The sequence below is a fragment of the Portunus trituberculatus genome, chromosome 15 (assembly GCF_017591435.1).
Source record: "Portunus trituberculatus isolate SZX2019 chromosome 15, ASM1759143v1, whole genome shotgun sequence".
Classification (NCBI taxonomy): domain Eukaryota; kingdom Metazoa; phylum Arthropoda; class Malacostraca; order Decapoda; family Portunidae; genus Portunus; species Portunus trituberculatus.
Window position 1 is genome coordinate 7,737,067 of NC_059269.1, and position 15,175 is coordinate 7,752,241.

At 40.0% G+C, this 15,175-nt stretch overlaps 1 protein-coding gene, 1 long non-coding RNA gene and 1 other non-coding gene across 4 annotated transcripts in view; 2 read left to right on the forward strand and 1 right to left on the reverse strand.

Moving 5' to 3' along the window:
* Positions 1-15,175, reverse strand: part of LOC123504099 — a 279,550-nt gene that overhangs the window by 25,248 nt on the left and 239,127 nt on the right. The window lies entirely within an intron of this gene.
* Positions 1,596-15,068, forward strand: LOC123504097. Of its 2 annotated transcripts, XM_045254386.1 has the most exons (12): positions 1,596-1,868; positions 5,657-5,818; positions 6,328-6,480; positions 7,268-7,315; positions 7,456-8,483; positions 8,660-8,755; positions 9,016-9,449; positions 10,419-10,548; positions 10,853-10,976; positions 11,109-11,275; positions 11,816-12,041; positions 12,143-15,068. In XM_045254386.1, the coding sequence occupies exons 1-11, from the start codon at positions 1,799-1,801 to the stop codon at positions 12,005-12,007; spliced, it is 2,604 nt and encodes an 867-aa protein (XP_045110321.1). In that variant the 5' UTR covers positions 1,596-1,798; the 3' UTR covers positions 12,008-12,041; positions 12,143-15,068. The 2 variants fall into 2 exon arrangements, with proteins under 2 accessions (XP_045110321.1, XP_045110320.1); XM_045254385.1 differs by having other exon boundaries at positions 11,816-15,068.
* Trnaa-cgc lies at positions 4,665-4,736 on the forward strand. Its single transcript has one exon. It is a non-coding gene; the product is annotated as a tRNA-Ala (tRNA).

A 15,175-nucleotide genomic window follows, 5' to 3' on the forward strand; every position in this document is an offset into this window, starting at 1 on the left:
TGTTAACATTATTATCTAGTACAAACAATATGATGCACTTGCCACCAACACTCAATCATGTCACATAACTTCAACACGATAACGTCATACGAAAAAGAAAGACAGCAACATGTACACAGTTCTTAAAAGTCACAATGCTCAAAACTTCATCTTTCTCACTACTAAACGACACGACAGGAATAATAATAGCCTTGGTCTCTCCAATGATGTTCCTCCAGCCCCTTCTTTACCACCCTCAATCACGGCAATTGATATGCTCGCCTCGGGTCACTGAAGAGAATCCTCTCCCTAACAATAGTGGATGAAGATATGGAGGTACAATAGCAGGTATGGAGATATAATGAAGGTATGGAGGTATCATTAAGCTGCCATCGTCCAATTAACTCCATTTCTCTCTCGATTCTTCCCTCCATTCTTCCTTTACTCATTTCCTTTCTCTATCCCACTTTCATTTCCTGTCTACCTACACATCTCCATCTATTCTCCCTTTCTTTCACTTTTCTATCTCCTTGTTTTCATTCATTATTTTCTCTTTCTTTTCCTTTTCTTTTCCATCACAGTTAACTCTCTAGTCCCCAAGCTCTCCTCCATTCATTCTTTCGTTCATTATCTTCCTACTCTTGTCCTTCCTTTCTTCCTTTCCTTTCCTTTCTCCATCACAATGTTCTCCATCTCCTTGCAAACCACCCATAATTTTTTTCTTTCTCCCTCACCATCCACTTTTCTCATATCCCTGCCCATGTCTATCAAGCATCCGGCGTTCCTCTATCTTCACTTTCTCCCCGCCGGTCTTTCTCTAACCCCTTCATTAGGTGTGTGTAGGACAGTACCTTAGGGCGGCCACTGACCTACTAGAATGGGACAGTTCGAGGCCAGCTTGTGAATAAATGCATGGACACGCGCAGTCCTCACCGAAGATTGGTCACTACTAGCTCTGAGCACTTTCCGTAAGGGAAAGGCTGGTTGAGTAACCAGAAGACGACTGTGGTGAATAACATACATACATACACACACACACACACACACACACACACACACACACACAGGACAGTTACTTCTCGTTTTTTATAAGCAAGTCATGTTCTTGTTTTCTGATTGTCGTTCTCTCTCTCTCTCTCTCTCTCTCTCTCATTCATTCTGATATTTGAGGCTGTTTTGATATTGGAGACTCGTAAGAAATTGCGAGTATATTCTATTGAGCTTAATTGAAGTGTTGTATATTGTCTCTATTGTGGCATTTTAATCTTGCTCCACCTTACCATCACCTTACGATTATGTGCACTCGAGTTTAGGAAGATCAGTCTACTAATTCAGGTTAGCTGGGATTGTTAACTAACTGCCAATTAATTAGCGTATTTATGCACACAGATTGATGGACGGACGGACGGACAGACAGACACACACACACACACACACACACACACACACACACACACACACACACACACACACACACACACACACACACACACACACGAGCGCAAGAGTGTCTATAGCAAGAGCGACCCACATTCCTGTTACATAATTTTCTCCTGACCCACATCCGATGCTGTACATATAATCTTGAGCGGGAGAGGCCGGAGCTCACTCGCGCGTCGGTGGTACATATGATCACTGCTGCGACTCCTTCAACATCCAGCAGTGCCTGATAGTGCTAAACGAGTGTAACAGAAGGGACCAGTGCATGTTTTCTTTCCTTCTTTCCTTGTTCGATATGTTGAAAGCAAGTAGATCCATGTAATACCTGGCGGAACACGGGACACAATGTTTTAAACTTGGCCGCGGTACTGCCAGCGAGATGTATTCCCGTGTGTGCTTCAGGGCTTTCCTCGTCGCTCATCTTCTACAGGCGCTGGTTCAAGGTCAAGGTAAGGGAGACCAGGATCAAAATAATATCGGATTATCACATTAGGTAACTCAAATACTTAGTGGAGGACGTATAAAAGAGAGAAATGCACGAAATCCAAAATTTTTATACTCTCACCTTTCTCAATATTTTTCACGTAACTGTTCAAAGGTTGCTGCTAATAAGAAATGCACGTGTATCTTGCTTCCTACATGGTGGCCAGTTTTCTATCCTTCCTTTTCCTTATCATATTGACGGTAGAAGAAGGGGAGAACTGAGATGGTTATAAATGCGCTGTTATTTGAAAGAAAGGTAGTGTTTTGTTATACGTACTTTTTTAGCTTACTTTACTTCTTCGCATTGAAATCTCTGTCAAAAGGCGTGTTTAGTGGTGCGTTCATATTAAGGTGCTGATGATGTTTAGTGAAGTAGTAATAGTAGTAACAGTAGTAATAGTAGCAGTAGTGGTGGTATTATTATTATTATTATTATTATCAGTAGTAGTAGTAGTATATATGTATATGTATATGTATATGTAGTAGTAGTAGTAACAATAGCAGCGCAGCAGTAATAGCAGTAGCAGCAGTAGTGGCAACAGCAGCAACAACAGCAGCAGCAGCAGAGGTAACAGATGGTTGTTTTGCTGACCACAATTTACAGCTGAATCACTCGACAAATACACCAAAAATTATAGAAAAATCAAAAGCAATTCAAATCCATATTGACAGAAACACCACACCTTACCTTGACATGATAACACCATGACCATAAAATTCACGAACAACTTGACTGCGGGCGACCTTTGAAGAACGCATCTCTTAATAAACCTATCAATAACCAGCGCAGATCAAGAGGGGAGTAAAGGGGCGGTGGTGTGATGTTGCTGGAGGTGTATGGCCACTTAAATATCTGGAATGTCACGCAATAATCCTAACATTCCAGTTTCTTTACTCTTAACGTACTTTCTTCATAACCCACGCCTACTTCCACAGTAAGACTTGTGTAGTATTTTTTTCGAACTTGTGGCTTGAAGGAAGTAAGGAATGAGTTGTATACGCTATGCACTGATTCTTATCATTACAGGATAGCACACTATTTCACGACCAAGTTCAATGCCCAAACCTCACTTCAAGATCAAATTATGACTAGGATTATTTTTTTTTTTTTGTTGTAATAGAACAGTTGAAATTATCTTGAGGCACTGATCTACTACTATTATGTTTCCACCTACATTTATTGGATTCTTATTTTACTTTCGATCAATATTTCTTTCATTTTACTTTTGTTTCTATCGGTGTTGTTCTGTGCTCACTCCCTTCACTCCATCACCAGAACAGAGTACAGAATGCAGGTTATATTGTCTACAAAATCATTAGGGTCTCATTCAAGCTTTTCTATCTGTCTCCATCTTTGTACAACATTTGCTCATTTACTGCTACTGTCAAGTCTATACTGTACATTCCTGCTGCAATCTTTATCAAGGTCATTAAACTAGTCAGCTTCATGTCACTGTTATTCCTTGTGTCTATTGTCTTGACTTTTACTTACATGTCCTCTACTTGGTTCTACGTTCACATATTTTGCCATTTCCAATTATATTTCCTCATAATACTTAAATTTCTGCTGCACTTGTTCTGCGATTATTCTCTTTATCATAATCAATGTTTGAAGCGTACAATACTCGTGTATAATCTGGTATTAAATTAGTATATTCAATCTGTTAACAATGGAATAAAGATAAAAATAACTCAGGTAAAGTCATTACTTCTTAATGATTTGATTCTTTTGATGTTACTCTACGTGAATATAAATCAGAAATCTCAATTAGTTTGGCTGCTTCATCTATGCTTATTAGGTTTCCTTATTTTCTCTATAGCTGTAGCTGTAGTTCACCAGATACAAAAGATTGCAGAGCTAAGTTCGGTGGTTGTGACCGCCTGACCCTGTGTAGCGGACCAGAAGTTCTACAGATGAATATTTACCAAACCAACACGATGACCATTTTTGGCGCGCACTGTCCACTGTGCCATGAATAACTAGACACTTCTGCTTGGATACCTGCAGGGTTGTAGACAACATTTGATTTGGCTGATGAATGTCATAATATAACTGTTATTGATAAAATGTTCGTCCTGCTTATCTCTTGTTTCTCCCTCTCCCATTGCCGAAACCTGTATAATCATGAGTACAAGGAAGTAAGTGATTAAAAGTTCATGTGGTTCTGAAACAAAAAACAAACAAACAAACAAACAAACAAACAAACATATATATATATATATATATATATATATATATATATATATATATATATATATATATATATATATATATATATATATATATATATATATATATATATATATATATATATATATATATATATATATATATATATATATATATATATATATATATATATATATATATATATATATATATATATATATATATATATATATATATATATATATATATATATATATATATATATTTTTTTTTTTTTTCATAAAATTATACTGGTGTTAAAAAGAAAGATTTAATAACTGATAAAAAAAAAAAAACTTAAAAACTGTTCCTGAATTACAGCAAGTTCTCGTGTGTTGCACAAAGAGCTGAGAGCCATGTTAAGATGCGTACACTGTATATCTATTTCCACCGCTATACATCTTTAGTAGTCTCTGCTGTTTCTCTTTCTACTCTCGTAACAATAAATGCTCGATCCTCAAGGCGTTAGAACAAAATAATATAGGGATATCACAAACTATTCAACGACCGTTAATTACTATTGTAATTACAGGTAGCGGCAGCAAACTAACACGGGGGTGTAACTCAGAGGTAGAGTGCTCGCTTCGCATGTGAGAAGTCCCGGGTTCAATCCCCGGCACCTCCACACTGGTTTTATTTTTTTATAGCCCGAAAATGAGTGTCAGCCTTTCCGTTGTACAGGAGGAGGTTAAGAGAGACAAAGAAGAAAGGCAAATATCCCTTCCCTTCAAACTATACAAATATAATACATGAAGGAATGAAATGAGTGTAAAAAAATATTTCTTAGATTGGAAACTCCAAGTCACTCCAGACCATGCAAGACTCTTGGAAATGTCTCTTGTACTAATGATATGCATAAATCGTGATTCCTGATACTATTTCCACTACCAACTACAGGGACAGACTATTAACAAGACCATAGATTTTTATCGAGATATCGTGAGCAATTCAAGTTTATACACAGTTTCATATTGTGGTGTAGTTAAATGGAAGATTTGATAAAATATAATAAAAGTAAAAGTTGAAAATATCAAATGTAACAAATGTCAAATCAAATAGCAATATAAATTCAAATATCAACCTTTAGCATCACAAGAAATAAAAGCTTGTGTGAGTTTTATTTTTTTTTTAATCTTTTCATAATTTTTCGTGTGTCAAAGTTCTTTCAGCAGCAAGTATGCACATCTTGGTATGACTCCCCATACATTTATTACAGTAAAGCATCGGTGTGCACTCGCATGGAAAATGCACAATTCCATTCCATTGACATTATTCTTCAGGAAGTACTGTTGTCCTTGGAAGTGATATTACAAAGTACAGGATACTTCAAGCAACAAATTAGCTTCAGACAGTTACCTTCACTTATAATATGTCCTTAATTCTTCATAATGTTTTCTTAATCATTAGTCCGTATATTCTAATTCGCTTTGTAGACTTAAAACTGACTGGACTTTGTGATATAACTTCCTGAAGCAGCAAAGCATTCAACATCATATCTTTACTGTCCCTCGCGAGCTATATTTGTCAGTCTTCTCTCACCAACAGACGTGAACGATGCGGCAGTAGGAGCGGCAGGAGCTGGTGGGGACGGGTGCCAAGATCTGAGCCCGTTCTGCCCAAGATGGAGTGAAGCGGGCGAGTGTGACAGCAACCCAGCATATATGTTAGTCAACTGTCCCGTCACCTGCGACTCCTGCCTTCCTCAGAGTAAGATGAGATGGAATAAGAGAAGGAGGAGGAGGAGGAGGAGGAGGAGGAGGAGGAGGAGGAGGAGGAGGAGGAGGAGGAGGAGGAGGAGGGAAAAATAATTGTTGAACAGACTTCAAATTAGGTATGGAAAACAAATGTTAATAAATGCAACTAAATTCATCTATTAATGTTCAACCCGAAGTTTTTTTTTTCTATGTGAAAAGCAAGAGATAAAGAAGCGCATGTTAAATTATGAGTTTGTAGACAAGATTAATTTCATTATACATTTTTTTTAGTCCGATACAAAAAAACAAAACAAAAAGAATAATTAAAAAAATCACTCTTGATTGATAAGAGGTTTACACGAAGAGGTTTACATAAAGTTTACATAAGAAGACTCACGAGACAGGGTTTACAATGAGGTACATAAAGTTCACACAAGGTGGTTTATGCAAGATATGCACGAAGTTTATACAGGAAGGAAGATTTACATATTTCTACACATTGATGAAAATTTTGCCCGCCAGGGGATGAGGAGTGCACGGATCGCGGCAACGTGGATTCGTGCCAACTATCCGCCGTGCTAGGCCTGTGCGAGATTAACTTTTCATATAACCTCCGCTTCTGCGCTGGGTCCTGCAGTCGCTTCATCGAGAGGTGCCGCGACGTAGGAACAAGAGGTAAGCCACCACACATCTTACTGATCATCTTTACACTATTTCTTCGTGCGTGAGGTGAACGAGTTGGTAATACGAGAGAAAGAAATAAATGGGTAAAATATGTTATTTTCCATTTAAGAGGCAGGCAATCATGCTCATTGTTACTCACTTTTCTTACTCTCTTTTTTACTCGTGTGAGGTGAATGAGCTGGTGGTAAATTAGGGGAATAAAAGTATGTGCAATACAATATATATTTTTCTATGTAAGGCAACTAAACAAGAACAATAAACTGATTGAAAAAAGGCTCACTGAGGTGCCACTCCCAAAAATATGGCCAAAAAGATCACTCAGAATTAGAGGATGAATATCTTGAAATCTCCTTGAAAGTGTTCCAGTCAGAGTGAAGGAGGATATGCCAAAGCTCACAAGGAGTTTCACAATTTTTAGGAAAAAAAAGATGAATGTGATTACTGATTAGGTATGGTGTGTGTGTGTGTGTGTGTGTGTGTGTGTGTGTGTGTGTGTGTGTGTGTGTGTGTGTGTGTGTGTGTGTGTGTGTGTAACATAAAGACAAGAATGTGACCATTCATGGCGGATGTATGCATATATTTCATTAAGAACAACTTGAATTTTTGGCTAGATACAAAAAACTTCATGATGTTAATTATGAAAAATAAGTTCTAACAAAAGTTTGGTTAGTCTTAATTAAAGTTCACTCTAATGTTTCAAAGACACTTACGTAAATTCCCCCAAAACATTGAAGTATTGAAGAGGGATATCACATTATCACTCATCGTGTTTCTACAGACCCGGCGAGCTGCACTGAGCCACGCACGATCGTTAACCCATCCTATGGTACGTAGCACACGTTCCTATGATGTATGTTGTATATTACCCTGAGGTTCCTTGATAAATTATGGTTGAAATTAGGACCTTATGTTGAAAAAAATTCTTATAGTGTGTGTGTGTGTGTGTTGCGGTGGGGTGCCTTGCAGAATGCGGAGTGGCTCCTCAGCTGTCTCGGAGCAACAACATCGCTAACAGCATCACAAGCAGCAGCACATCCCCGCAGACTCAAGAAGCTCAGAAGCGCAGGTCCAGGAGGTCCTCGCGGAGACTCACCATCATCCTCCCGCGGGACAAACAGGCGCCTTGGATTGAAAAAGAATCTAGCGTCAATAACAAGAGAGCTCCGAGACAGAGCGACGGTGATGGGACGACCACCGATGATAGTTGTGATTGTGAATCATACTGTGAATGTTTTTGTGCTTCAATCACGCTTCCGACAACACAATCACCAACAACGACGGAACCTGAGACCACTATTCAACCTGAAATACCTACTGAACCTGGTAACCCTACTGAACCTGGTAACCCTACTGATCCCATGGCCCGGTTTGAATATCGTCCGAAACCATCGAAGCAAAAGTCTAACGCCTTTCCGTTTAGAAGAAACGGAAAAAGAAGAAAGAGGAGAATATATGATAGCTTGGACAACTCCACGTGCGTTAACGAATTCGACTGCGAAGAGCTATGCGAGTGTCGGTGTACCACAGAGCCCCCTTCCACCACCACCAGTCCTCCTGAAATTTTTCCTGTCATCATACCAGAAATAGTCAACGTCACAATACCTGAGGTTCCAGAGGTGGGGCCGCCCATCCTCGCAGTGCTTCTACTCACTGCTGTCTACACCGCAGTATCGGTAGGAGTTGGAGTTGGAGTTGGAGTCGGAGTACCAGCTGCACAACCACCTCCCCCACCACCGCCACAGTCACCACCGCCACCGCCACCGCCACCTCCACCTCCACCTCCACCTCCACCTCCACCTCCACCTCCACCTCCTCCTCCCCCTCCCCCTTCTCCCAGCTTGTCCCAGAGGGCTGCAAGGGCTCTTGTGCCGAACTGCAGGTCAGACGGTTATGCCAGTTTAGTGCAGCGTCTTTTGACCACCGTGCGAGTGAACAGCGGCCGCCCACTGGACACAGAGGTGTTCAATCTGGTGGAGGCGATCATCTTTTGTCAGGTGCGTATGGTGGCCTCTGGTGTCTTTGTGGGAAGTCACATTGCTTAAATTACTAACTTGAAAATCATGACTATATTAAAGGACTTGGGAGCGTATTTTTGCTAGATTTAGTGCACGTATAAGTATAGTTTCAGTTTTCATTCTTGTCCTTGATCCCTGACCTCATCCTCTCTCAGCACGGGACTGGCATCCAGCCCCCGCCCCTAGCGGCACCGATCTATATGCCCGGAGGACCTGCAGAGCTGTCCCTGCCTCCCACCTGGCCCGGCGTGGTGAGGATATATACCAATACTTTCATTTCCCTCCCCTCCCCCTTTTCTCTCTCTCTCTCTCTCTCTCTCTCTCTCTCTCTCTCTCTCTCTCTCTCTCTCTCTCTCTCTCTCTTTCCCACGTCTTTTAACGAAAGAAAAAAGTTATTTACCTAACAAAGTAAATATTTCTTATCCTCTTAGATGAGCATATAAGGAAGACACGAGGATCTCTAATCTTTACTATCCTCCCTTGTATGTTACCAATATTTCCTCGTCTGCAGAGCCACCCGGCGCTGTTCGTCCACTCAAACAACACGGAGGACATCATGAAGGGCCTGATCGAAACTGTAACCGCTGCTCCACCCGTGACGCCACCTGATTCTGATGTCCCTACCACTCCGTCCGAGACGCCCCCTACCACTCTCCCCGACAACCCCCCCGAAGGTGATACTCCTGCTGCTCCAACTGAGGCGCCCCCTGATGGTGATACCCCCGCCACTCTACCTGGAGCGACCCGTGATGAAACGGATGTAACAGATCCAACTTCAGATCGGGACAACGCTGTGAACGTGGCCGCCATAGGTATAGGTGTGGAAACTGGTGATGGACCGGTGCCAGTGGTGGATGGTGACGACCGTGACAAATTTTTCTGTGGAGGGTCCATCATCACACCGCAGCACATCCTGACAGCTGCTCATTGCGTCGTGAACAAAAGGTGAGTGACAATGATTACTGGCGTTTTTAGACTGTTCAGGTAACGATAGGTTCACGCAGGTGCTTTGTGGTCTCTAGTATAGTCTTTTCCTAGCTGGTGGTGGGTTGACATGACAGCGCTGGGTGTTTGTAGATCGGAATGAAAAGTTTCTGCTGTTGTGTTGTGTGTTCCCTATGCTGTGAAGAAGAGAGTGTTTCTGTTGTTGAGGAATAGTCAATAGTAGCTCTCTCTCTCTCTCTCTCTCTCTCTCTCTCTCTCTCTCGATAGTAAGCAGAGTGGTCTACATTCCCCTAGTGAAAAATCCTGAACCACATGTGGATGGAATGAGCGCACATAACATAAAGAAAAGTTTTGTTGCACAACTCCAGAATCTTCATACGATTTACAAATAACTAGGTCACTTCTACCAAAGCTTTTCTTTTTATTATTTTAATGAGAAATGTGTTCTTTCGTTACAATCAAGGAAATGTAACAGCTGAAGATGCAGGAGTGAATTAAAATGACTTAATCCTTACCCATCCTGTTTTAGGTAGATGTTTGAATGACGGAATGTTTCATATAACAAATGGAAACTAGACACGAGCGATTGACAGATTCCCAATATATATATATATATATATATATATATATATATATATATATATATATATATATATATATATATATATATATATATATATATATATATATATATATATATATATATATATATATATATATATATATATATATATATATATATATATATATATATATATATATATATATATATATATATATATATATATATATATATAGATACATAAAGATAGATATAAAGATAGATAGAAAGATAGATAGATAGATAGAAAGATTCTGTAGCAAATATTGCTTAAATGGTCATCAGTCAATGTCAATTCATCGACTTACAATTTTCATATATTTCAATTATCACTCCCTCCTGTCTGTGACTCGCATGTCGCGCGGTAGGCCTGAGGTGATCAGACTGGGCGAGGAAGACTTCACCCGCGCCACAGAGAGCCTAGCCTATGATTACCCAGTGGGTCGTGTCATCCTTCACCCAGACTACAACATCATTAGCAAGTACAACGATATAGCCGTGAGTCACTACCTGTCTTTCCGCCACACTGCCTGGCTACCACGTGCATCACCTGCTGTGTATACTTGGCTCTGATTTTCACTGTTTGTTTTGTTACACTTCTTTACTCAACCTGTGAAATGTCTCACTTTGAGTAGACTGCGGTTTTAAATTCTACATACACAACTACAAAATTTCATTTAAATCATTAAATGAATAACATAATACATGATAGTTACAACTTCGCGTACCTACTCAGGTAACTCCAACGTTTAAGAACTTATTGATTTACTTATCTTTAATATTTTGTTTTCCCGTGTTCCAGCTGATTGAATTGAAGGACGATGTGAGAGCGACGTCATTGCTGAGACCTTACTGCGTGCCGCCCTCAGTAGTGGACCTGACTGGTCAAACCTGCAAGGTCGCTGGTTGGGGCACTCGTCCCAATCGTGAGTGGTTCATCAGTGGGGCGTGATGCCCGCATTTTAATGAAGCTAATAAATAAATGTTACGTGATCTGGTCTCACATAAATATCTATTGCAATGATAAGAATCTCTGTCATTACTTTTCTTTTCATCAGAACAAGCTTCGTCGCTACTCATCAACTTGGAGGTCACGGTGAGAAGCCTAGAGGAATGTAACAATCTCTACTCTGCCGCTGGAGAAATATTCACGATCTCTTACCCACAAGGCTTGGACGACACCATCCTCTGCGCCAACGGAGAAAATGGGAACGACGTGTGTCGGGTGGGTATGGTGGGAAGAGGAGGAAGATGAGGCCGAGACACTGAGTAGGCTGTTTACTAATACTGTTTTGCAGAAGTGTTATATTCCCCAAATTAAACTTTCACGTTAGCCTCGAGACTGCACTCACTGGTTTAAAAAATATATACATGTAAAAAGTATTCCATGCGCTGAAAAATACGATGATCGCTTTTGACTTTTTTCCAATACCGAAACATGGAGATATAAAACAGTTCACAATTGGTTATATACCAGCAAAACTTTTGACTGAGGGGCCGTTTGGGGGTTAGGGGGTTTTAGCTGCACCGTTTCACCTACGATAATTGTGGGTGTGCCGGGAGCCGGAGCGTGTCCCGCTGTGCTGATGGATAATAATAACAGATGATGCTGTAAATCTTGTTGGAAATGGGTTAGGAACCTGTGTGTTGGGGCAGCACTGCCGCAGCGGGACGTGCCTTACATCGGCTACGTACTATACGTACCACAACACCATTCTTGCTGCAAGTAGTTTTTTTTACAGCTATTGCTTTCTTATCCTTTCAGGGAGACTCGGGTGGACCTCTGACAAGGACAGCAGCAGATAGAAGAGATCAGCAAGTGGGTGTGGTGAGCGCCGGCTACGGCTGTGGAGACCCACTCTTCCCTGGCCTCTACACTCGCACTGATGCCTTCACAAGCTGGATGGATAACGCCATCAATGGTCCTTGCACTCCAGACAAATTTGAAGCTTCATAAAGAGATGTAGCGGAGGATGTAGCGACAAACACAGGTAGAAACCAGTATTTCAACAAGGAGAAGGATTTCACAACATCAGGAACGTCTTTGCTTAAATGCAACGCAGTTTCTAAACCTTCCATGTATGTCTTGCAGATGTGAGACGACTGATGGTGCGATGAAGAGGTTGGCTAGATTAGAGTTGTGTACCAAAGGAAGCAGATGTCCTTGACTGTCGAGAGTCTAGACAATACCATCACGAGCAATACTGTCAAGCTGTGTGACATCGTGGTGCGCGAGCGTCTTTAATAGTGATTTACAGAATGCTGGGAGCAAATACGTGGGCAGACAAGTCAGGCCTTGGCTCATCAAGTATTTAATTAAATCTAGTGATTTTAAGAAAAAAATATTTGCAACTTTCGTCAGTTATTTCAATTACTAATGCAAGATTACAAGACGCCGGATATTTTTATGCTGGTATACAGGTGAGGCATGAGTCATCCCAGTTAAAACTATTATATATACTGTCAATGACCTTATCAAACTACTGAAAAGAAAACAGCGAGCAGGACACTTTCTGATCTTGTCTGCACTCTGAGGAGATGAGAGACAACACTCCCTCCTCAGCCACCGGCCAGTCAAAACAATAATGCTGAACGAAAACCTCACATGTGTGTGTAAGATGGCAGTGATAATCATGCATCGTGGTGGTGAGTGAGGTAAGGGCGTCGCGGTGCCGCCAGAACACACTTCATCAACAAAAGTTCTATCTTAAATTCCTACACATGCACAAGAAGATGCGTGACAAATTAAAGTTCATATGTTTTGTTCTGCTAATCAGAACAACTAGATATGCCATTTAACGAAACATTTTTGCGACAGCTTTAATGTTACTCAAACTTTAAGAATGAGAGTCACGCCTTAACTTATCAGAGCATTGTGTTTTAATACAGCCTTAGTTAATAATCAGGGTAAAACAAAAATCAGAATCAGCAATCAGGAAAATTGGTTGTTGTAGAACCTAACCTGCTAATTAATATAAAGGCACATTTTATACATCCGAATTTTCCCCTTGAAAGATATTCGTAGAGTGGAGTCCTTCCACACAGGAGCCTTTTCTGATATGCTTCTGAGCCGTACCACGACAACCTTCGTGTAAGGTTCTACTTGAAGTTGCACAGGATTTCATGGATATTTTCACGATTCTAGACAGATTATCAAGATTTCAATAATTTTTAATAGGAAAAAATTTTGAAAAGTTGTTATCTTTGTGCTCTTTGACAGTCGTGATGAGCGCTTCAGAATACTGCCTCTGAGAACAAAATAAGGAAAGCTGCGAGATGTTATGAGGCTAGCACTGTCAGTCCCCGCATGAAACACACCTACTTTCATCTTCCATTCTCATCTATAAATCCATCTAATCTCTTAAAACTTTCTAATGATTCAGCACTGACAGACTGATCACTGAGTATATTCTATTCATCTACCATTATTTCTAGATGTTCAAGTGTCATCGATGATCTGCTTTGCCTCAACTGGAAGCATAATAAACAGACTTTTCAATTCTTACCTGAACGTGCGTGTATATACAAGACAAAGAAGAACTGTTATGAAAGCTGGAGAATCTAAATTAACCGGCTCCATGTTACTAGCCATGAGCTGCTCTTGGAAACGGGCAGACAGAAGAGGTGAAACACAGAAAGGATTGCTACAGCGCACCGTAATACAGAGAAAACTATTGTGGTGGATTTGTCACTTTTCGTCTCGATCTATGTAATTAAGAGCATTTAGTCTGTCTAGCTGACGAATCAGGCACAAAATTAATCCATTTAACACTGAATGATGCAGAAGGTGTACATAAGAAAATCCAAAGTCTGCAGTAAAGAGCTACAAAGAGAGAGAGAGAGAGAGAGAGAGAGAGAGAGAGAGAGAGAGAGAGAGAGAGAGAGAGAGAGAGAGAGAGAGAGAGAGAGAGAGAGAGAGAGAGAGAGAGAGAGAGTATTCTTACAAGTGGCACAGTTAATGAAGGTTCTCTAGGTTTTTGTGTCTGGCAGCAGTAATACGATCGGCGGTAAAAATTCAAATATACGTTCCCCTCAGCTCATGCCCGCAGCAATTTCAAAAGGACGTATGAAATGAGTAAAGAAAAAAAGGAAGATCACCAATACCACCACTGCAACCACCAACACAACATAACAACAACAGCTACTATCACTACTATTACTACTACTACTACCACTACTACTACTACTACTCATCACCACCACCAGCATTACCACTACTATTACTACTGCTACTACTACCACCGCCAGAATCAACACTGTTCTACGTAATATTGCATTAATGAATACTTTACATCATCAGCACGTCAAGTTTGTTCGTTCACAGTTTCTCTCTCTTCATATTCGTGTGTTGTTTCTTTCTCGAGTCTGTTACGTGATATTTTTGTTGTTACTATTAAATGTGTATGGCTTGAAGCTTACTGGAGTGAAATATGAAGCATGAATGTTTCTACCAGTAGTGTCTTGTGCTTTGTTAATGCTAGTGATTAATGCTAATATGTTCTTAATTCGGTCACAGCCGTTAAGTAATATCATTCTGATCTCTAGTACAGTAGTGCGTTTGGGAGAATACTATTTTAAAAGAAAGTACAATTGCGCTTCATAAAGTTACCAATAATAAGAAAGGATCCTAAAAATATAACTATGCATCTGTGACGTCAGTATACGTAATGCTGTGTGTACAAAGTTAAGCTAATGTTTATCTAAGAGTATATTTATATTTTCAAGTATAATGTATTTAAGTATGCATGTCTAATTATGTAAGCATACATTTATGTATAAATGTATTTATGTATGTATGTATGTATGAATGTATATGTATGTATGTATGTATGTTTGTTTGTTTGTTTGTTTGTATGTATGTATGTATGTATGTATGTATGTATGTATGTATGTATGTATGTATGTATGTATGTATGTATGTATGTATGTATGTATGTATGTATGCATGTATGTATGTACATAGCAAAATTATAAAGAATGAATCAACAAGCACTTAATAAAACTATAAGATAAGACAACTCTAGTGATCTGTCAATCAATCAGTCAGTGTACCCATCTATTTATTTACTCGTGTGTGTGTGTGTGTGTGTGTGTGTGTGTGTGTGTGTGTGTGTGTGTTTCACTG

What these genes read in the sequence shown, in the direction of transcription:
- LOC123504097 (XM_045254385.1), top strand. Translation starts at nt 1,799, where the DNA reads ATGTATTCCCGTGTGTGCTTCAGGGCTTTCCTCGTCGCTCATCTTCTA. An exon ending in CGACTCCTGCCTTCCTCAGA is followed by an intron (nt 5,819 to 6,327) that starts GTAAGATGAGAT and finishes TTTGCCCGCCAG; the next exon opens with GGGATGAGGAGTGCACGGAT. An exon ending in GATCGTTAACCCATCCTATG is followed by an intron (nt 7,316 to 7,455) that starts GTACGTAGCACA and finishes GGTGCCTTGCAG; the next exon opens with AATGCGGAGTGGCTCCTCAG.